This window comes from Leucoraja erinacea, chromosome 5, assembly GCF_028641065.1.
Source record: "Leucoraja erinacea ecotype New England chromosome 5, Leri_hhj_1, whole genome shotgun sequence".
NCBI classification, from domain to species: Eukaryota; Metazoa; Chordata; class Chondrichthyes; order Rajiformes; family Rajidae; genus Leucoraja; species Leucoraja erinaceus.
In genome coordinates this window covers 7,845,904-7,870,084 of record NC_073381.1, presented here as the reverse complement: position 1 = coordinate 7,870,084, position 24,181 = coordinate 7,845,904, and the positions used below count along the sequence as shown (strand labels likewise).

The following is a 24,181-nucleotide window of genomic DNA, read 5'->3' as shown; positions in this document are numbered from 1 at the left end:
ATGGACCAAGCGCAGGCAAGTGGGACAAGTGTAGCTGGGACATGTTGGCTGCTGTGGCGGCAAGTTGGGCCGAAGGCCCTGTTTCCGCACTGTCTCACTCTATGACTCTCTGACTCTAGGTACATGGGTAGGACAGGTGTACAGAGGTAAGGGCCAGGTACAGGCTGGTGGGACTAATGTAGATGAGGCATTTTGGTCGGTGTTGGGCAAGTTGGGCCCACGGGCCTGTTTCTACGCTGTATACCTTCATGACTCTATGACTATGACTTCACCCGACAGACAGTGGGTCCAAAAATATTGCAGCCTCATCCACAATTTCTAACAAAAGTTATTTTCAAAACCTACATTGTGAAAATGTTACAAGCATAATACCAGTCAAAACAATATTTAACACCAAAATAATTGCTGAAAGCAAAAAAACCCACACGGTCACAGTGAGAACATGCAAACTCTATACAGACAACTCCCATGGTCAGAATCGAACCCAGGTCTCTGGCGCTGTTAACGGCCTGTCCCATTTATGCCATATTTTCGGCGACTTGTCGGAACCCGGCAGACCAGAAAAAGGTACGACTCTTTGGGCGACTCCTTACGACCAAACAGGCGTCACCCCAGGCAGGAACTCTACTGCTTCACCACTGTGCCAGTGTATAATTCCTGGTCTTGCCAGAGATGGCCACATACTGTAGATCAAATGAATTATAACCAAACACGCTCCTAGAATGAGTTGTCCATATAACGGCAGAAGCAGAGAGGGACAGAGTTACAGTCAGAAGTCACGGGACAGGTACATGAATAGGACAGGTTTCGAGGGATATGCAATATACAATATTTATTCATTGTCATTTGAACCTCAGTGAGGCTCAAACGTAACTCTGTTTCTACAGTCATACAAACAAAACAATTTCTACAAGACACACAAACAATTCAATTCTCATAATATCCATCACAGTGAATCTCCTCCTCACTGTGATGGAAGGCAAAGTCTTGTCTCTCCCCTGTGTTCCATTCTTCTCCCGATGTTAGGGCCCCAGGCGGGCGATGGTAAGTCCCACGGCCGTTAAGGCCGCGCCGGGCCAAATGCAGGCAGATGGGCCCAGTGTGGATGGGACATCTTGGTCGGCATGGGCAGTACAGTTTAGTTTATTGTCACGTGTACCGAGGTACAGTGAAAAGCCTTTGATGCGTGCTATCCATTCAGCGGAGATAGAAACATAGAAAATAGAAAATAGGTGCAGGGGTAGGCCATTTGACCCTTCGAGCCTGCACCGCCATTCAATATGATTATGGCTGATCATCCAACTCAGTATCCTGTACCTGCCTTCTCTCCATACCCCCTGATCCCTTTAGCCACAAGGGCCACATCTAACTCCCTCTTAATTATAGCCAATGAACTGGCCTCAACTACCCTCTGTGGCAGAGAGTTCCACAGATTCACCACTCTATGTGTGAAAAAAGTTCTTCTCATCTCGGTCCTAAAGGATTTCCCCTTTATCCTTAAACTGTGACCCCTTGTTCTGGACTTCCCCAACATCAGGTTTAATCTTCCTGCATCTAGCCCATCCAACCCCTTAAGAATTTTGTAAGTTTCTATAAGATCCCCCCTCAATCTTCTAAATTCTAGCGTGTACAAGCCGAGTCTATCCAGTCTTTCTTCATAAGAAAGTCCTGCAATCCCAGGAATCAGTCAGGTGAACCTTCTCTGTACTCCCTCTATGGCAAGAATGTCTTTCCTCAGATTAGGAGACCAAAACTGTACGCAATACTCCAGGTGTGGTCTCACCAAGACCCTGTACAACTGCATTAGAACCTCCCTGCTCTTATACTCAAATCCTTTTGCAATGAAAAGAAGGTTGTCACCAATGTGGCAGATAGCAGTTCAGGGCTGCTCTCTGGTTGTGGTAGGATGATTTAGTTGCTTGATAACGTTGGGCCAAAGGGCCTGTTTCCACGCTGCATGACTCTATGACTGTTCTTGACTGTGTTTCAGGACATCTTTGCCCTGGACCTGGACCCTTACCGCTACAGCGGGGTGAATATGACCGGTCTCCAGATTCTCAACACTGAGAGCAGTCAAGTCGCCTCCATCATCGAAAAATGGTCAATGGAACGACTCCAAGCACCGCCGAAAGCAGGCTCGGGATTGCTGGATGGATTCATGACGGTACGAGCAAAAAGGTTATAAAAGGCGTTGGCATGTTAGAAAAATGCGAGATGTTTCTTCAAGTCGAGAAACGGTGACGTGGCCAGAGTATGGTATGCTGTTCACTGTCCTGTCGCAGACGTCAAAAAGATAAAATCAGAACATTGGTACATTTTTTCGGACAGGTTTGGAGGGATATTGGCCAAACACAAGCAGGTAGGACTGGTGTAGCTGGGACATGTTGGCTGGTGTGGGCAACTTGGGCTGAAGGGCCTGTATCACTATGGCTCTATGATTCTGCAGCAATGGTTCAAAGTGTGTACCTTTAGCCAGTATTTCCACAGGAACTCCCAGTGAAGTGCTCTTTAAGGGAATGCACTCGTGTTTTTTGGAAGCCAGGTTTGTGCTGGGTGTTGCTGGCTGGAACTCCTGAACTCCCGGTCTCAGGCTATGAGACACAGACAGCTCAGACACATTGAACTCAGGAGCGAGATAAACTTTAGCATCCACTCCCTCAGCTTTAGACCAGCCATGATGGGTGCAAACAGCACCTCTTGTCTTGTTGACTCGCCAAAGTAAAAGACCTCCTACGACCTCCTACGACTATGACTATGACCTCCTATGACTACTACAGTGGCTTGCAAAAGTATTCATACCCCTTGAACTTTTCCACATTTTGTCACGTTACAACCACAAACGTAAATGTATTTTATTGGGATTTTATGTGATAGACCAACACAAAGTGGCGCATAATTGTGAAGTGGAAGGAAAATGATACATGGTTTTCAAATTTTTTTACAAATAAAAAACTGAAAAGTGTGGCGTGCAAAAGTATTCAGCCCCCTTTACTCTGATACCCCTAAATAAAATCCAGTGCAACCATAAATGTCAGTCTCTAGATGTGCAAAGCTGGTAGAGACATACCCCAAAAGACTTGCAGCTGTAATTGCAGCGAAAGGTGGTTCTACAAAGTATTGACTCAGGGGGGCTGAATACTTTTGCACGTCACACTTTTCAGTTTTTTTTTGTAAAAAATGTGAAAACCATGTATGATTTTACTTCCACTTCACAATTATGCACCACTTTGTGTTGGTCTATCACATAAAATCCCAATAAAATACATTTATGTTTGTGGTTTAAGGTGAGAGGGAAAGATTAAATAGGAAAATAGTCCCTGCCTTTTTTTTTTCTTTTTTTTTCTCAATTTTTTATTTAACACGTGTGTGTATTTATGCCTATACACCTATTGTGTAAAAACATTAGTCCTCAGATTCCTATTAAATCCCCCCCCCGCCCCCCCCCCCCCGTTAAATCTATATCTTTAATCACTAAAGTTAGGCACAGCAATGTGAACAAAGTGGTCCATATTTGAACTTGTTCTAAACGTACTATTTCATCTGCCTATAGTTAGAGTTTTAGCATGCATAATTAAGGTGACCTAACAGGCTTTCCAATGTCGTTAGCACAGGTCTCTCGAGCTAATTACCTGAACTATCGTTTGTTTGAGCTTGTGTGATTTAATCTTTCCCTTGCTGAATTGTGACAGCACAGATTTCCAATCCTGAGCTGCGCTTGTTAGTTTAGAGTTAGTATTATTTTATTCATGACCGAAATAATCGTTCAGCCAGTGGGCACCAATTGGGAAACTATCGAGAAAATGTGACAACAAACCACACCAGTTTGAGCCCAAAATACACTGGGGAGCAAATGTCTTGTCCAAAGAAACTGGAATGGCCCTGTCTCACGGTACGAGTTCATTCTAAGGGCTCTCCCGAGTTTGCCCAGATTCGAACTCTGAGATTTACGGTAATGGCCACTCGTCGGTACTCGGGGCTCTCATGGACATTTTTCAACATGTTGAAAAATCTTCACGAGTCTTCCCGTGCTTACCTGCCATTAGCGAGTCTTCCTGCGTACCTGCTGTTAGCGGTACAAGCCGGTAAGAGACGTCCCCGAGCTCCGACGTACCAGCTACGTTCATTCTCTGTGCTTACCACGAGTTTGATTTTTTTTTAACTCGGGAGAGCTCTTGGAGCTCTTTAAGTGTTCGGCACGGACTAGAAGGGCCGAGTTGGCCTGTTTCCGTGCTGTAATTGTTATATTGTTATATGGTTATATGGTTGTGGAATGAACTCGTACCGTGGGACAGGGCTTTAACCGGTTTGATTGTAATCATCTACAGCCTTTTCTCTGACTGGTTAGCAGGCAAACAAAAGCTATTTGTTGTACCTCGGCACACGTGACAATAATAAGCTAAACTGTACTAAACATAAAGTGGTGGAGTAACTCAGTGGGTCAGGCAGCATCACTGGAGAACATGGATAGGTGACGTTTCACAGAGTGCTGGAGTAACTCAGGGGTCAGGCAGCATCTCTGGGGAACATGGATAGGTGACGTTTCACAGAGTGCTGGAGTAACTCAGTGGGTCAGGCAGCATCACTGGAGAACATGGATAGGTGACGTTTCACAGAGTGCTGGAGTAACTCAGTGGGTCAGGCAGCATCACTGGAGAACATGGATAGGTGACGTTTCACAGAGTGCTGGAGTAACTCAGTGGGTCAGGCAGCATCACTGGAGAACACGGATATGAGACGTTTCGGGTTGGGAACCTTTCATCATACATCGGGTGGCACGGTGACGCAACGGTAGAGTTGCTGCCATACAGCACCAGAGATGCGGGTTCAATCCTGACTACGGATGCTGTCCATTTGGAGTTTGCACGTTCACCCTGTTATCTCGTGGGTTTTTCCCCGGTGCTCCGGTTTCCTCCCACATCCCAAAGACGTGCGGGTTTGTAGGTCAATTAGCCTCTGTAAATTTTCCCCTAATGTGTCGGGGAGTGGATGCCAAAGTGGTATCATGTAGAACTAGTGTGAACGGGTGATCAGTGGTCGGTGTGGACTGAGTAGGTCAATGTGCGTTGGTGTCAGGGGTTATGGGGAGAAGGCAGGTGAATGGGGCTGAGAAGGATGGATAGATCATTTATGATCGAATGGTTGAGTAGATTTGATGGGCCGAATGGCCTAATTCTGCCCTACAACTTATGAACTTATGAAAGGGCCTGTTTCCATGTTGTATCTCAGAACGATACCGAAACTGGGAAGATTTTTGATTTGCATACGAAAGTGGCTGTTCATACATTACAACCTTGCATTCATATTGAAACTTTATATTGATGACAAATGCAGAACAGTTCACTGAATAATATCAAATTAACTTGCCACTGAGTTGTATCGGAGATATTAAAACCAGCGATTAGGCTTGTGGTCAATGAGGCAGTTCACTATGCACTGAAGTCATGCCATCGATTTTTTGGTGATCAATATCCCGAGAAACTAATTTGTTAGGAATCCCTTGCCAATGTCTTTATCGGTTACAGAGATTTTGTTTTCAGCTTAAACCCCTGTCCCACTTTCACGGCCTAATTCGCAACCTCTGCCGAGTTTGCTCTGGACTCATACTCGCAGCATGGTCGTCATAAAGTCGTAGGAGGTCGTAGGAGGTCGTAGGAGGTCTTCCTCAAGATACAAGATACAACAAGATACGCATTTGGAGCTCCAGAGCCTTGGGCTGCTGCTCCAACATCATTGAGCGGTGATTTGGAGAGCTTCCAATGCGGGCGGCGCTGAACAAAACCGCGGAGTCCTGGGACCATTTGCCGAGGGCCGCCAGCGTTGTATCTCCGCCCAGCGCAACCTGCGGACTTTGGGAGCCACCGACTCCGGTAGGAGGTGCCCGACTCGGATGTCCAGGCCACTGAGGAGGTCCTCCAGTCCCGATGTCGGTCTTCCATCACCCCGGCGAGCGGGCCTGAACATCGGGCCTCCCGTAGCGGCGACTGTGGACGGTTCGGGGAGGCCCCGGCCACGGGTGAACATCGGGAACATTAGATTAGAGGAAGATGACCGACTTTGGCGCCTTCCCTCACAGTGGGAAACTTTTGATTCTGCTGTGTGGGGATGTTTTATGTTGAACTCTATCGTGTGTTGTGTTCTTTAATTTAGTGTATGGCTGTATGGTGAACACATTTCACTGTGCCAACTAGTACATGTGACAAAAATATGTATCTTGTATCTTGTAGGTAGGTCGTAGTAGGTCGCGATGTAAGTCGTAGGTAGTCATATGCGGTTGGAGCCAGTCGAAGGGAATAGCTCCGGGTTGAAAAATAGGTCAGTAGAAAAAAAATGTTGTTTAAACAGCAGAACATTACCTCTGTCACTCCAAGGCATGTTCATTCATAGCTGGAGAGTGTTTTGGAGAGGAGACGTGTGTTTTAGAGATGGCACCAAAACGGCAGCAACGCACAAGGAGGGCACAACCCTCAATAAATCCTGCCATGCAGTTGTTGCCCACCCAGGAGGAGGAGTGGCAGGAGGTGATGCCACAGGAGGTGATAGAGCAGGAGGAGGTAGCCCTGTATGAGAGACCCCTGGAGGGGGAGACCAGGGTGGTAGTATATGTCCCCACAACCACCCCATCCTTCACTGCCTCATTTGAAGGCAGCAAAGCAGCCCTTTCTCCTGTGTCTGACACAGCATTAGAGGCAGATGCCCCATTGGTGGTGAGGGAGGGCTGGAGGAAGGTCATGCCCTACACCTTCACCAGGCAGCAGGAGGGGGACCTTGAGGAATGGTTCCAGCAGAATGCCATCCTGTACGAAAAGGAAAATGAGGGGGCCAGGGATAGGGACAAGAATGGCATGCTTGCCATCCACTGCCCCACATGTGTGCTTAACGTTCCATCAGTTGTCAAAGCCCAGCACCACTCTCTTCCAGTCATCTGGTGTACTGGGACAGTCCATCACATCATCTCCATTCACCCATTGAGACCTCTTCTTCTGCTTCCTCTCCACCCTTGCTCTTCCCCTTGAAAGGCTGCTGAAGCAAAAGGGCTACTGCAAACAGCAGTAAAACGTACATGGTCGAAGCCAGTCTTCAACATAGTCGAAAGAGGTCTCCTTCATAGTCGTGGGAGGTCCTCAACTAAGTCGTAGGAGGTCGTAAACATAGTCGTGGAAGGTTGTAGGAGATCGTCGCGACCTTGATTTCTTTAGGTCGTTTAAGGTCGTCAGAGGTCGCGACTTAGGTCGTGTAAGTGGGACAGGGGCTTTACTAAAATTCTTTACATTCAGTTAATGAACTTGAGCAAAAAATCACAATATGTCAGACTACATCATTTGTATTTCAATCTATTATGACAATAGAAAGGTATTTGTATATTGTAAAAAAGAGCATAAAAGACCTCACTCTGTTATTCCAGCATTTTGTGTCTACCCTTGGTGTGAACCAGCACCAGCATCTGCAGTTCCTTCCTGCATGTGTGAGACCAAATCTGGAGTATGGTGTACAATTTTGGTCGCCCAATTATAGGAAGGATGTCAACAAAATAGAGAGAGTACAGAGGAGATTTACTCAAATGTTTAAGAGGGCCCCCGATCAGTCTGAAGAAGGGTTTCGGCCCGAAACGTTGCCTATTTCCTTTACTCGAATGTTGCCTGGGTTTCAACAACTAAGTTACAGAGATAGGTTGAATAAGTTAGGTCTTTATTCTCTGGAGCACAGAAGGTTAAGGGGGGACCTGATAGAGGTCTTTAAAATGATGAGAGGGATAGACAGAGTTGATGTGGACAAGCTTTTCCCTTTGAGAATAGGGAAGATTCAAACAAGAGGACATGACTTCAGAATTAAGGGACAGAAGTTTAGGTTGTAATATGAGGGGGAACTTCTTTACTCAGAGAGTGGTAGCGGTGTGGAATGAGCTTCCAGTGGAAGTGGTGGAGGCAGGTTCATTGATATCATTTAAAAATAAATTGGATAGGCATATGGATGAGAAGGGAATGGAGGGTTATGGTATGAGTGCAGGCAGGTGGGACTAAGGGGAAAAAAAATTGTTCGGCACGGACTTGTAGGGCCGAGATGGCCTGTTTCCGTGCTGTAATTGTTATATGATTATATGGTTATATGTGAAGATGTGTCGGAAGGAATTCACTTCCATTAGGGAAATATCAGATTAGAGTGCAGGGATTTAAGTGAAAGGGGCAAAGTTTAAAGGAGATGTTTGGGGCAGGTATTTTACACAGAGTGTGGTGGATGCTTGGAACGCATTGCCAAGGAGGCAGATACGATAGTGGTCTTGAAGAGGTAGTACATGGCTATGCTGGCAATAGAAGGATCTAGATTACACACAGGCAGATGAGATTAGTTTATTCTGGCATTGTATCTGGCACAGACATTGTGATCCAAGGGGCCTGTTCCTGTGCTGTTCTGTTCTATGATCTATGATCAATGATCATTAAGGCCCACACTGTAGGCACACCAAGAAGTTGAGCATGCTGTGTTGGATCGCAGTTCCCAGTGATAAACTGTCTAGTGCAGGGCACATGTCTCTCCTAGTACTGTTGTCGGGAGAGATAATTACTTTCAACGGCCCAGTAGTATTCATAGCAAAATTCAAGCAATGATTTGACAGCTTTTTGGGATGTAGAGTGTTACATCTCAGAACTAAAACAAAACTGAGAAGATTTTTGTTTTGCAAACAGAAGTGGCTGTTACTACATAACAAAACTTGCATTCCTGTTGAAACTTTTAATTAATGATAAATGAAGAACATTTCACTGAGTAATATCAAATTAACTTTGTCACTGAGTTGTATCAGAGATATTAGAACCAGTGATCAGGCTCGTGGTCAATGAGGCAGGTCACTGTGCACTGAATTCATGCCATTGATTTTGTGCTGATCTATATGTGGAGAAACTAATTTGATGGTGATCCTTCAACAGACCTAGTGATATGCAGAGCATAATTCAAGTAGCGATTTGACAGCTTTTTGGGATGTCGAGTTAGCAAATTTGCAGATGACACTAAGCTGGGTGGCAGTGTGAACTGTGAGGAGGATGCTAGGAGAATGCAGGGTGACTTGGACAGGTTGGGGGAGTGGGTAGATGCATGGCAGATGAAGTTTAATGAGGATAAATGTGAGGTTATCCACTTTGAAAGCAAAAACAAAGCCGTATGGCCGACTAGGAAAAGGGGAGATGCAGCGAGACCTGGGTGTCATGGTACACCAGTCATTGAAAGTAGGCATGCAGGTGCAGCAGGCAGTGAAGAAAGCGAATGGTATGTTAACTTTCATAGCAAAAGGATTTGAGTATAGGAGCAGGGAGGTTCTACTGCAGTTGTACAGGGTCTTGGTGAGACCACACCTGGAGTATTGCGTACAGTTTTGATCTCCAAATCTGAGGAAGGACATTATTGCCATAGAGAGAGTGCAGAGAAGGTTCACCAGACTGATTCCTGGGATGTCAGGACTGTCTTATGAAGAAAGACTGGATAGGCTTGGTTTATATTCTCTAGAATTTAGGAGATTGAGAGGGGATCTTATAGAAACTTACAAAATTCTTAAGGGGTTGGACAGGCTAGATGCAGGACGATTGCTCCCGATGTCCAGGACAAGGGGTCACAGCTTAAGGATAAGGGGGAAATCCTTTAAAACCGAGATGAGAAGAACTTTTTTCACACAGAGAGTGGTGAATCTCTGGAACTCTCTGCCGCAGAGGTTAGTCGAGGCCAGTTCATTCTCTATATTTAAGAGGGAGTTAGATGTGGCCCTTGTGGCTAAGGGGATCAGAGGGTATGGAGAGAAGGCAGGTACGGGATATTGAGTTGGATGATCAGCCATGATCATATTGAATGGCGGTGCAGGCTCGAAGGGCCGAATGGCCTACTCCTGCACCTAATTTCTATGTTTCTATGTAAATCCATTATCGAGTCCAACTTTGTTACCAAATGATGATACGGAAATAGTTTATCTGCACACATTGTTTTAAGCAAACAATTAATTGAGCTAAGCCATACAATCTCCTCCAAACAAATTATGATATGCATTTCAAGTATCGGGCTTCAGGAGGAGTTGATGGAATGCAAAACCTTTCTTCCTTTGAAAATCTTGCCTTTTTGAAAACAAAAATATTCCTTGTTGAATTTACCAAGACAAAGGATTATTAATAGAATAGATAAGAGAACTGTGGAATGAATCACTTTTATTCTTTAATAACCTTGTACCAATGTCAAACTCTCACTGATTGAGTATAATATGAGTTTAATACAAAGCTGCCTTTAACTCTGCCCCAGGAACCTGCAGAAGAATATTAGCTCCTGGATCAGATGTTTACAGCTAATATATTAGCTCTGATGCCATCTTTCTCAGACGTTTTTAATTTGAGGCAAATAACGGCGTTCACGGTGGGGCAGCGGTAGAGTTGCTGCCTGACAGCGAATGCAGTACCGGAGACCCGGGTTCGATCCCGACTACGGGCGCTGTCTGTACGGAGTTTGTATGTTCTCCCTGTGATCTGCATGGGTTTTCTCCGAGATCTTCGGTTTCCTCCCACACTCCAAAGACGTACAGGTTTGCAGGTTAATTGGCTTGTTAAATGTAAAAATTGTCCCTAGTGGGTGTAAGATAGTGTTAATGTGCGGGGATCGCTGGTCGGCGAGGACACAGTGGGCCGAAAGGGCCTGTTTCCACGCTGTATCTCTAAACTAAATTAAACTAAACATTTATACCAAGCCAATTAACCTTTAGAAACATAGACATAGAAACATAGAAAATAGGTGCAGGAGTAGGCCATTCGGCCCTTCGAGCCTGCACCGCCATTCAATATGATCATGGCTGATCATCCAACTCAGTATCCTGTACCTGCCTTCTCTCCATACCCCCTGATCCCTTTAGCCACAAGGGCCACATCTAACTCCCTCTTAATTATAGCCAATGAAATGGCCTCAACTACCCTCTGTGGCAGAGAATTCCAGAGATTCACCACTCTCTATGTGAAAAAAGTTTTTCTCATCTCGGTCCTAAAAGATTTCCCCCTTATCTTTAAACTGTGACCCCTTGTTCTGGACTTCCCCAACATCGGGAACAATCTTCCTGCATCTAGCCTGTCCAACCCCTTATGAATTTTGTAAGTTTCTATAAGATCCCCCCTCAATCTCTAAATTCTAGCGAGTACAAGCCGAGTCTATCCAGTCTTTCTTCATATGAAAGTCCTGACATCCCAGGAATCAGTCTGGTGAACCTTCTCGGTACTCCCTCTACGGCAAGAATGTTTTTCTTTTGGAGTAACTCAGGGGGTTACCTACGAACCTGTATGCCTGTGTAGTGTGGGAGGAAACCGAAGATCTCAGAGAAAACCCACGCAGGTCACGGGGAGAACGTACAAACTCCGTGCAGACAGCACCCGTAGTCAGGATCGAACCCGGGTCTCTGGCACTGCAACTCCACCGTTGCGCCACTGTGCCACCTTGAACTGAGTTAATACTGGGTCAAACCTATTTTTGATGGAATCTGTACAATTAGTGCGGAGGTTTCAAATGCCTCGTCCTTGTTCCTGCTCCCACCTAGGAACGTGGAGCTGTTGATCTCTATTTTAGGTTGCATTTCAGATGTTGTGTAAATGTAATATTATAATTCTGTTCCTGTTTCAGTGTAGCGCAGTGATGTTGAAATCTTTCAGACCCATTGAACCTTGTTTCTTGATTCAGGTGCAGAAACTGGAGGCTGCCATGAATAATACATGTCTCCACGGAGCTATAGGCAAGCTGTCCCTGGCTATCAGCTCCGTCAGTGACTCTGCTCTTTCATTCATCCGCAGCTCTGGTGATTGTGTTGCAAGTGACGACAAACTAAAGACCGTCGACTTCAAAGGGGGAAACTGGAGTTGTTGAATGGAAAGAAAAGGCAGTTTGGGGGTGAAACAAACGACAGGAGGGATGAAAGAGAGAAGTGAGACAAAGGGAAGGATGCAGAGATAGCTGTTTGAATGCTCACAGGTGACCAGTGATGGGAACACTGGTGCATAATGGGCCGGTATAGTGAGCAGCAATTCTGTTGCTGTCTGAACAGGTTCTATGCTTGATCATGCGAGATTCTTTCAAGCCCTTGGTTTCCCCCTCCATTCCAGAGATGTACCGGTCGTCTAACTGCTTCTTACCACTCACCCCTCTGGTGAAGATTAAAGGCAATACAAATCAAAAGATTCTGGATGAACAAGTTGCAGGGAAAGACTCAAGGGCCTGTTCCACTTAGCGATTTTTTCGGCGACTGCAGGCGTCATATGAGGATCGTCGAAATATTTTGACCATTCCAAAATCCAGCGGTGACAAAAAAAATGTTGCGACACTTGAAAAAACACCGCGGGTCAATACGTCGTCACGCCACGTCGCCGCCACGAATTTTTCGATGACCTGATACATCAGTCAATGATGACGGCAGTCTCCAAAAAAATCACCAAGTGGGACAGGCCCTTAAGGAAAAACTTGTCATCATAATCAAAGGGCTCTCCCATCCTGGTCATTCCTTCTTCTCCCTGCTCCTGCCTGGCAGAAGGTACAGAAGCTTGAAAGTGCGCACCGCAAGACAGGAACAGCTAGGACTACTGTCCGATTCACCCCATTGCGGGCAGTTTACATTGTCCATAATACTGACGCACTAGAATGCTCTACAATGCTGAGAAGTGTCTTCTGCACTCTGCATCTTCCCCTTTGCTCTATCTATTAACCATATAACCATATAACCCTATAACAATTACAGCACGGAAACAGGCCATCTCGGCCCTACAAGTCCGTGCTGAACAACTTTTTTTCCCTTAGTCCCACCTGCCTGCACTCATACCATAACCCTCCATTCTCTTCTCATCCATATGCCTATCCAATTTATTTTTAAATGATACCAACGAACCTGCCTCCACCACTTCCACTGGAAGCTCATTCCACACCGCTACCACTCTCTGAGTAAAGAAGTTCCCCCTCATGTTACCCTTAAACTTCTGTCCCTTAATTCTGAAGTCATGTCCTCTTGTTTGAATCTTCCCTATTCTCAAAGGGAAAAGCTTGTCCACATCAACTCTGTCTATCCCTCTCATCATTTTAAAGACCTCTATCAAGTCCCCCCTTAACCTTCTGCGCTCCAGAGAATAAAGACCTAACTCATTCAACTTATCTCTGTAACAATGTCTATTGTACTTACATTTGAACTGATTATGTCTATGTATGGTAGATTTGATCTGTTTGGGACAGCATGCAAAACAAAGTTTTTTGCTGTACCTCACTGGTACCATCAAGAGGTTTACGAAACATTTAGACAGGTACATGGACTGGACTGGTTGAAAGGGATATGGGCCAAACGCAAGCAAGTGGGACTAGTGTAGCTGGGACATGTTGGTCGATGTGGGCAAGAGGCCAAAAGGCCCACTGTAAGACTCTATGTCTCTATAATCTCAGTACATGTGACATTATTAAACCTAAACCTAAATACGATAATGGAGTTGATGGGATTGTTCAGAATGCAATCATACATTGTTATGTTGATGGTATGTGTTGCTTTTAACAACATCAAAGGCAGGGGAGCTGCAGAGAAATAGGCATTGAGGTCATATTCCTTGCTGGAACAAAGTCACTATTGACGGCATTGGAATCCAATCAACATTCCCTCTTCATTTTCATTACGTTTGATTAGCATTAAAATGACGTTGTTCCACTTGAAATTATTGATAGCTTTTCCTCTTAAAGATATGAGTTCCACCAGATCTCAATTTTTTTAAATAGATGATGCAAAAAGGAAGTGAAATATCTGTTATCTTAAGTTTAGTTTAGTTTAGCTTAGAGATGCAGCGTGGAAACAGGCATTTCGGCCCACTGGGTCCACGCCGACCAGTGATCCCCGCATATTACCACTATCCTACACACACTAGGGACAATTTTACATTTACCAAGCCAATTAGCCTACGGACCTGTACGTCTTTGGAATGGGGGAGGAAACTGAAGATTTTGGAGAAAACCCACGCAGGTCACGGGGAGAATGTACAAACTCCATACAGACAGCACCCGTGGTCAGGATCGAACCTGGGTCTCCGGCGCTGCAAGGCACCAACTCTAATGCTGCGCCAATGTGGCCGCCCTCTTTGGAAATCACAAACACACATTTAGGTGCTTTACCCATTTGCAATGGCATGTATCAAAACTGGAGATACAGGGACTGTTCAGAATCTTACCCTTCAATCAAATCCCTTCCCAGCCTTGTCAATGACACTGGATACAGACCTATCCTCTCCAAACTTTTATCATATCACTGACAGGTTCATGAGGCCAAATCTATCTGCATAATTTCATGTGATTGGGGCAGAATTAGGCTATTCGGCCCATAAACTCTACTCTGCCATTCAATCATGGGCTGATCTATCTTTCCCTCCCAACCCCATTCTCCTGCCTTCTCCCCATAACCCCTGCCACCCATATTAATCAAGACTCGTTCACTTTGCGCTTTAAAAATACCCCATGACTTGGCCTCCACTGCTGTCTCTGATCATGAATTCCACAGATTCACCACCCTCTGACTGAAGAAATTCCTCTTCATCTCTATTCTAAAGGTATGGCCTTTTTGGTCTTAGACTCTCCCACTCCTCTCCACATCCACTCTTTCCAGGCCTTCACTGTTCGGTCAGTTCAATGAGGTCCCCCTATCTGTGCTGGCTTCCAAACTTTGTGCTTTGCTACCCTTTGGTAGTTCCACAGATTTTGTGCAAAAGCCCACCAAATGTTTTATTATTGTGTTTTATTCAGTGAAGCTTTGAAGTACGGTCCAAAGGAATTACATAGAAACCAAAAGTCCTCAAATTGCTTTGGTAGTCAATGAATTTTCATCAGAAGCATTTAGCTGCAAGCACTTATAATTGTTTGATCCCATTAGTGATAATAGCAGGAAGCCTAAATGGCACTCTGTCTTCATTCATTCTATTTAGCAATCTGTTATGGAAATGATGCGCAAGATGAATGAACCTCTCTTGGTTTTCAAATCTGAACTGTTCCAGATTGTAGTGAAGAACTATGTTGCAAATATGGGCGGCAGCAGTAGAGTTGCTGCCTTACAGCGCTTGCAGCACCAGAGACCCGGGTTCGATCCTGACTACGGGTGCTGTCTGTACGGAGTTTGTATGTTCTCCCTGTGACCGCGTGGGTTTTCTCCGAGATCTTCGGTTTCCTCCCACACTCCAAAGACGTACAGATCTGTAGGTTAATTTGCTTGGTGTATGTGTAAATTGTTCCCAGTGTGTGTGGGATAGTGTTAGTGTGCGGGGATCACTGGCCGTGCTGACTCGGTGGGCTGAAGGGCCTGTTTCCTTGCTGTATCTCTAAACGAAACTAAACCAAACTATATGCATACAGTAGCTAAGTCAAGTCAAATCAAGTCATGTTATGTGGTCTGAAGAAGGGATTTCTCGTTTCCCTTTTCCTTGACTCTCAGTCCGATGAAGGGTCTCAATGCGAAATGCAACCTATTCCTTTCTCCCAATGCAGGCAAATGGGACCTGCTTGGATGGGGCATCTTGGTCAGCATGGATGAGTTGGACCAAAGGGCCTGTTCCACACTGTACGACTCTATGACTATTTCAGGCATCTGTACTATATTGTTTTCCATTCATATTTCCTGGATATTTAGGAATTCCACAATGGTTGCCTTGGTTCCATTCCTCTTGCTTCTACTGGTAGGTGATAGTAATTGCCACAATGTGGTGCCAGACATTGGGGGCAGAAGGGCCTGTTCCTGTGCTGTACTGTTCTACGTTCTATGTTCTCCCTCCACATTACTTTGGATTCTGTGCCGAAAATTAATAAAATCTGTCCGATCCAGAGTTGTGAATCTGTGGAATTCTCTGCCACAGAAGACAGTGGAGGGCATTTCACTGGATGTTTTCAAGAGAGGGTTAGATGTAGCTCCTTGGGCTAACGGAATCAAGAGATATGGGGAAAAAGGAACGGGGTTACTGGATTTTGGATGATCAGCCATGATCATATTGAATGGCGGTGCTGGTTCGAAGGGCCGAATGGCCTACTCCTCTACCTATTTTCGCAGTTTCTATGATCCATTTTTCATTGCCTTGCTGATTTAATGAAACTGGCGATTCTATAGGTCTCTTCCACTGTTTTCAGATGCATCTGCTACGACCTTGTTGAAGGCTTTGATCACAATGGTAGATAGTCTGATCATCTACCATTTTAACTTTTCAGTGTCCTCACATCCATGTTCTCATCTAAACGGTGCAAATGGACTTGGGCGTGCTGGTGCAAGAATCACAAAATGTTAATTTGCAAGTTGAATCGGTAGTAAGGAAGGCTAACACAATATTACGCTTTATTTCGAGAGGACTGGAATACAAACCAGGGATGTAATGAAGAGGCTCCATCAGGGCACAGGTCAGGCTGCATTTGGAGTATTGTGAGCAATTTGGGGCAATCTGACGTATGTTACTGGTGCTGGAGAGGGTCCAGATGGGTTTTACAAAAATGATGAGAAGAACTTTTTTCACACAGAGAGTGGTGAATCTCTGGAACTCTCTGCCGCAGAGGATGATCGAGGCCAGTTCATTGGCTATATTTAAGAGGGAGTTAGATGTGGCCCTTGTGGCTAAGGGGATCAGAGGGTATGGAGAGAAGGCAGGTACGGGATACTGAGTTGGGTGATCAGCCATGATCATATTGAATGGCGGTGCATGCTCAAAGGGCCGAATGGCCTACTCCTGCACCTAATTTCCATGTTTCTATGTTTCTATGATCCCAGGAATGAGTGGGTTAACATATGATGAGTGTTTGACAGCACTGGAGTTTAGAAGGCTAAGTTCATTGAAACTTACTGAATAGTGAAAGGCTTGGATAGAGTGGATATGGAGAGGATGTTTCCACTAGTGGGAGAGCCTAGGACTACAGGTCAGAGCCTCAGGATTAAAGGACGCTCCTTCAGAAAGGAGATGAGGAGGAATTTCATTTGTCGGGGGGTGGTGAATATGTTGAATTCATTACCAAAGATGGCTGTGGAGGCCAGATCAATGGATATTTTTAATGCAGAGATAACTAAATTCTTGTTTAGCATGGGTGTCAGGGGTTATGGGGAGAAAGCAGGAGAATGGGGTTGAGAGGGAAAGATAGATCAGTCGTGATTGAATGGTGGAGTAGACTTGATGGGCCGAATGGCCTGACTCTGCTCCTGTCACATGAACTTATCAACGTAGACTATCTACTATTTTGATTTTCAATGTTCTCACATAAAACCTAACTTTGTTTGTGATTAGGAAGACATCGTCTGCAGTTTTGAGGAGGCCGAGTTTGTACTCACAGGGACGTGCATGTGCCTTGCTTTGTATTGTTAGTTAAGTTGGGAGATACAGCATGGAAACAAGCTTTTGGCCTATCGAGTCCACGCCGACCAGCGATTACCAATTCACACTAGTTCTGTGTTAACCCACCTTTGCATCCGGGGCCGATTAACCTATGTAAATTATTAAAGCTTTATTTCAGACACAGGTCCATATACACATCAAACAGTACAAAGAATTACAAAGATACATTAAATGAATCATTACACACGTGTAACTTTATAACAGTCTTTAATAAGGATAGAGAGTAAAACGATACATGGGTAGTCACTGACTCGAGTCTGCTACTATACTGCGCAGAAGGAGAAGCAGGCGTTGTTATAAATGATACCTAAGGCGGGGTTAGTAGTGCTGAGGTAGCTATGTGATTGGTTGCATGCATAAGCCATCTACATCCTTCCCCTTAGAAGATTAAAGGGGGTTGGCCGAGCAAGTGCGCCAGCGCGCCTGCAGAGACACAGCCTTTTTTCCTGGTTCGCGACGAACTGGTCATCCAAGACAGCGTTATTGTTAAGGGCCACAAGGTCGTGGTGCCCTCCTCCCTGTATGACAAGTACTACAGCGTGGCCCACAGCGGGCACTCGGGCGTTGATGCTACAATCGTCCACGCACAGTGCCAACTCTACTGGCCTGGAATGGTTAAGTACATTCGGGACCGTGTCTCGTCTTGCTCAACCTGCACCAGCCTTGCGCCCCACCAGCAAAGGCAGCCCCTTGGTTGGATGCATAAGCTATCTACAACCTACAAACCCCGGATGTCTTTGGGATGTGAGAGGAAACCAGGAGCACCCGGAGGAAACCCACTCGGTCACAGGGAAATCATGCAAACTCCGCACAGATGGCACTCGAGGCCAGGATTGAACCCGAGTCTCCGGCGCTCTGATGCAGCAGCTCTACCAGCTGCGCCACTGTGCCGCTCCTGTGAACCACTACCCTGACCTGAGCTGAAGCCTCTCAAGGGCTGAAAATCAGTCTTGAAGGAGGGTCCCGACCCAAAGGTTGCCTATCCAAGGTACACAAAAATGCTGGAGAAACTCAGCGGGTGCAGCAACATCTATGGAGCGAAGGAAATAGGCGACGTTTCGGGCCGAAACCCTTCTTCAGACTGATGGGGGGGGGGGGGAGAAGGAAGGAAAAAGGGAGGAGGAGGAGCCCGAGGGCGGGGGGATGGGAGGAGACAGCTCGAGGGTTAAGGAAGGGGAGGAAACAGCAAGGGCTAGCAAAAGTCTCTACTATTTATTTCATTCCCCTTACATGTTTTTCCTCTACTGGCTAAATTTTTGTAAGGTGTCCTTGAGACTCTTGAAAGGCGCCCATAAATAAAATTTATTATTATAATTATTAAAATTGGGAGAATTCTCCCAATTTTGCTAGCCCTTGCTGTCTCCTCACCTTCCTTAACCCTCGAGCTGCCTCCTCCCAACCCCCCACCCTCGGGCTCCTCCTCCCTTTTTCCTTCCTTCTCCCCCCCCACCCCCCATCAGTCTGAAGAAGGGTTTCGGCCCGAAACGTCGCCTATTTCCTTCCCTCCATAGATGCTGCTGCACCCGCTGAGTTTCTCCAGCATTTTTGTGTACCTTTGATCTTCCAGCATCTGCAGTTTCTTCTTAAACACGATTGCCTATCCATGTTCTCCAGAGATGCTGCCTGATGCGCTGAGTTACTCCAGCACGTTGTGTCCTTATTTTGTAAACCAGCACCTGCAGTTCCATGTTTCTCCTTGAAAATAAGCAATTTGTTTTATGACTGCACAGTGATCTTAATCCATGTTTGAGGTTTGACTTCATCTTTTGTATTATTTTTATCAACTCATTTAAATCTGTATTTATGGATGATCAGCCATGATCACATTGAATGGCGATGCTGGCTCAAAGGGCTGAATGGCCTACTCCTGCACCTATTGTCTATTGTCCATTATAGTAATGGTACTGATTCTTTGCACAAAGGTCCATTTGATGCATATTTTGAATATTTCGCAAATGGGCCGCACAGGACCAGAGACCCGGTTCATCCCTCCCCCACCCTAGTTCCCCAATTAGTTTCACTGTCCTCCTGATTAATTTGACTGATCCTATGCCTCATTGTCACCTTCCCCTCAGCTAACAATGAACCATTCAACATTTCCTCGAACATCGTCTGCTTTCATCTGTTGTTTTCACACCTCACCCTTCCATATCCCAATAGACAATAGACAATAGGCGCTGGTGTAGGCCATTCAGCCCTTCGAGCCAGCACCGCCATCTCTAATCTCCCTCTCCCCTGACTCTCAGTCTCAAGAAGGGCCTCGATCCGAAACATCACCCATTCCTTCCCCCCAGAGATGCGGTGTGTCCCGCTGAGTTACTCCAACACTTTGTGTCTATCGTCCGTGTAAACCAGCATCTGCAGTTCCTTCACACACATTTCGATCATGGTTAATTGGCCTCAGTAAAGATATTAAATTGTCTCTGGTGTGTAGGATGGTATTAGTGTGTGGGGATCGCTGGTCGGCGCGGACTCAGTGGGCTGATGGGCCTGTTTTCGCACTGTATCTCTGAACTAAACTAAACTAAAACTGCACTGACAACAGCTAATAATTGTGTGACTTTCTGGCAATGCCGGAGTCATCACGAAAGAAGTTAAATGAAAAAAATCTCTGATCTGCCTGTTCATATCTCTATATATCCATTTCATTCCCTACAAAAACATCAAATGGCAAGAGCAAATAAAATCCAAGCCTGATTACCCACACATAATGGAAATATTTCAACTTTACAATTCACGTTTATGCAGTCATCAGCCTGCGGAAATGCAGTAAGAAACATTAATGATCGCTGTGGCAGTAAAAATCACTCAATCAACTCACACTAGTTAACTCAAGTCCTTATGCCAATTCCTGCATTTGTGTGTATTTCAGGTTTATTTTTCCAAAACGCTTCAGCCTGTGATCAATTTTATTTCCACTGCAAGCAAACAGACCTTTTAATTTGGTTTAGAGATACAGCATGGAAATTGGTCTGCTGCATCCTTGCCGACCAATGATTACACCTGAGATAGACACAGAAAGCAGGAGTAATGCCCCTGTCCCACTTAGGAAACCTGAACGGAAACCTCTGGAGACTTTGCGCCCCACCCAAGGTTTCCGTGCGGTTCCCGGAGGTTGCAGGTGGTTGCCAGAGGTTGCAAGTAGTGGAAGCAGGTAGGGAGACTGACAAAAACCTCTGGGAACTGCACGGAAACCTTGGGTGGGGCGCAAAGTCTCCAGAGGTTGCTGTTCAGGTTTCCTAAGTGGGACAGGGGCATAGCTCCGGGGGTCAGGCAGCATCTCGGGTGAAAAGGAATAGGTGACGTTTCGAGTCGGCACCTATGCAGTGCTAGTTCTATGTTATCCCTACATACTAGGGTGAATTTACAGAAGCCTGGCCTATCGAGTCCACTCCATGGCTGATCTCTGCTTCCTAATCCCATTTTCCTACCTTCTCCCCTTAACCCTTGACACCCGTTTTAATCAACAACGTGTCTATCGCTGCCTTAAAAATTATCCACTGACTTGCTCTCCATATCCCTCTGTGACAATGAGTTCAATGGATTAACTACCCTCTGACTAAAAAAGTTCCTTCTCACCTCCTTTCTAAAAGAGCGTCCTTTAATTCTGAGGCTGTGACCTCTGGTCCTGGACTCTCCCACCAGCGGAAACATCCTTTCCACATCCACTCTATCTATGCCTTTCATTATTCTGTAAGTTTCAACAAGGTCCCCCCCTCAACCGTCTAAACTCCAGCGAGTGCAGGCCCAGTGCCGTCAAACGCTCATCATATGCTAACCCACTCAATTCCTGGGATCAAAAACATTAAAACGATTTGATAAAAAATAATAGAAAAGTCAAATGTCAAATATGCTTTAAGATTAAGCATTCAGGTTTAATGGACAGCAGTGATCTTTCATTACCGTAGGTTTGTACCTATATGAATGTAGAGTGCCATCGTCCTTGCATTACATTGAGATCTGCCTCACCATGACAACAAGAACACTGATGTCAGGATGCTATTCATTGAATCCGGCTCGGCCTCTATCATCATAACACCAAATGAATTCACCTCTAAACTCCGGGACCTTGGTCTTAGGGCCTTCATCCGCAATTGGCTTCTGGACATTCAGACCAGCAAACTTCAATCAGTTAGAATTGGTCATGACATTTCCTCGAAGACCAGGGGACATAGAGTTAAAGTGAGGGGGAAAAAGGTTTGATAGGTACCTGAGAGGTAACTTTTTCACGCAAAAGCTGGTGGACGTGTGGAACGAGGTGCCGGAGGAGGTAGTTGAGGCAGGTACTATTGCGACGTTTAAGAAACAATTAGACAGGTACATGGATAGGACATGTTTAGAGGGATGTGGGCCAAACGCAGGCTGGTGGGACTAGTGTAGCTGGGACATGTTGGCCGGTGTGGGCAAGTTGGGCCGAAGGGCCTGTTTCCACACTGTATGACTCTATGACCACCCGGATCTATAACTCTAGTCGTGTGCTCAGTCCCCTGTCCGTCTAAACTAAGTTACAGAGATAGGTTGAATAAGTTAGGTCTTTATTCTCTGGAGCACAGAAGGTTAAGGGGGGACTTGATAGAGGTCTTTAAAATGATGAGAGGGATAGACAGAGTTGATGTGGACAAGCTTTTCCCTTTGAGAATAGGGAAGATTCAAACAAGAGGACATGACTTCAGAATTAAGGGACAGAAGTTTAGGGGTAATATGAGGGGGAACTTCTTTACTCAGAGAGTGGTGGCGGTGTGGAATGAGCTTCCAGTGGAAGTGGTGGAGGCAGGTTCATTGGTATCATTTAAAAATAAATTGGATAGGCATATGGATGAGAAGGGAATGGAGGGTTATGGTATGAGTGCAGGCAGGTGGGACTAAGGGGAAAAAAAAGTTGGTCGGCACGGACTTGTAGGGCCGAGATGGCCTGTTTCCGTGCTGTAATTGTTATATGGTTATATGGTCTCCCCTGTATGCTCATGATGGTTTGGCCGAGTTCAGTGCCAACTCAAATTAAATTACATTTTGTTTAGAGAAATCTAAATTAAATTTAATTTTGTTTACAGGCCCTTTGGAATACCGAGTCCACGCCGACCATCTATCACCCACTCACACTATTTCTGCATTATCCCACTTTTTAATGCTTCCGTGTTTCTTTCTATGTTTTTCATCCACTCTCTGCACACCAGGAACAATTTTACAGAAGCCAAATGTCACTCTCACCGTAAAAATATATAGTCTGCTCTTGCCATAGAGTTGTTGAGTAAAACTGTAAATTGTCCCTGGTGTGTCGGATAGTGTTCGTGTACAGAGTGATTGCTCCTTGGCATGGACTCGGTGGGCCAAAGTGCCTTTTTCCGCACTGTATTTCCAAAGTCTAAACCTACTGTGGGCTATAGGGTCAGTTCCTGGGCTGTTCTATGTCAGCCCTAAAAGGCCCAGCATATTTCTTGTCTCCTTATCAAAACCTGCTGTAACAGAGGGAGGATAAATATTATGAAACACAATTATTCAGCTGGCAAAAATGTCACCAACCATTTCAGTTCGGTTTAGTTTATTGTCACGTTTACCGAGGTACAGTGCAAAGCTTTTGTTGCGTGCTAACCAGTTAGAGGAAAGACAATACATGATTACAATCAAGCCATTTTCAGGGAGCCATGGTAAGGGAATAACGTTTAGTGCAAGGTAAAGACAGCAAAGTCCGATCAAAGATTGTCCGAGGATCACCAAAGAGGTGGATAGTAGTTCAGCACTGCTCTCTGGTTGTGGTAGGATGATTCATTTGCTCCTATGTTAATTGCCATGTTGTGGCCCACTGCATGTCAAAGGCTCTAACAATGTTAATAGTTTGAACTTCAATTAGTTGCTATTATCTTTAACTAGGGTTGGGTTCAATATAAATCATAATATAAAAACAGCTATGGTTCCATCAGAATGGAGGGTAGAGGTCACTGTGCCAAAATGAAAATGCTGATCTGCTCAGTTATAATTGTGCAATTATTATGATCCAGAGGTATGATATTGTTAACAGGGAGATAAACGTAATTGCTGGATTGTCCAGATTGCTGCTTGCTGGCTATTTGAAAGGTTTTGTGTCTGCAAAGCTGGAGTTGTTGTTGTGTGTCGGAAAGAACTGCAGATGCTGGTTTACTCCAAGGATAGACACAAAATGCTGGAGTAACTCAGCAGGACAGGCAGCATCTCTGCATCTCTTGACCTGAAACGTCACCCGTTCCTTCTCTCCACAGATGCTGCCTTTCCCCCTGAGTTAGTCCAGCATTTTGTGTCTATATTTGGAGTTGTTGTTGATTCCCTTAAAATGCAAATACTAATCCACTGGAATTATTTTTAAGTAACTGCCAAATTGTGGTTCCTGGGTTCCAGATGTAGTGATTTAGAGTTTGTGTTTTGGTGGCAGGTATAAAACTGGTTCATTTTTGCTGGTTTGAAGTATTTGTTTAATTTTACCTCTATTGCTTGATGCTATATATAGCCACAACACGGCACTGACTATAGACTTTACTTTGAGCTTTAGAGATACAGCGTGGAAACAGTCGCTGCTGCCCGCCGAGTCCGCGCCGCCCAGCATTCACCTCCGTACACTAGCACTATCCTACACACGACCGCCAATTTTACAATTTTTATCGAAGCCAATTAACCGACCAACCTGTACGTCTTTGGAGTGTGGAAGTAAACCGGAGCTCCCAGAGAAAACCCACGTGGTTGCGGGGAGAACTTACAAACTCCGTACAGACAGCAACCGTAGACAAACCCCGGTCCCTGGTGCTGTTATGCCCCTGTCCCACTTAGGAAACCTGAACGGA

The 24,181-nt window shown here is 45.3% G+C and overlaps 1 protein-coding gene across 2 annotated transcripts in view; it reads left to right on the top strand.

Annotated features, from left to right (window-relative positions):
* LOC129696915 (glutamate receptor ionotropic, kainate 2) overlaps nt 1-24,181 on the top strand; it is a 589,849-nt gene that overhangs the window by 357,652 nt on the left and 208,016 nt on the right. For both annotated transcript variants that reach the window (XM_055635016.1, XM_055635015.1), the window contains exon 6: nt 1,991-2,164. In XM_055635016.1, coding sequence (XP_055490991.1) covers nt 1,991-2,164 — 174 coding nt within the window. The remainder of the gene's footprint in view (nt 1-1,990; nt 2,165-24,181) is intronic.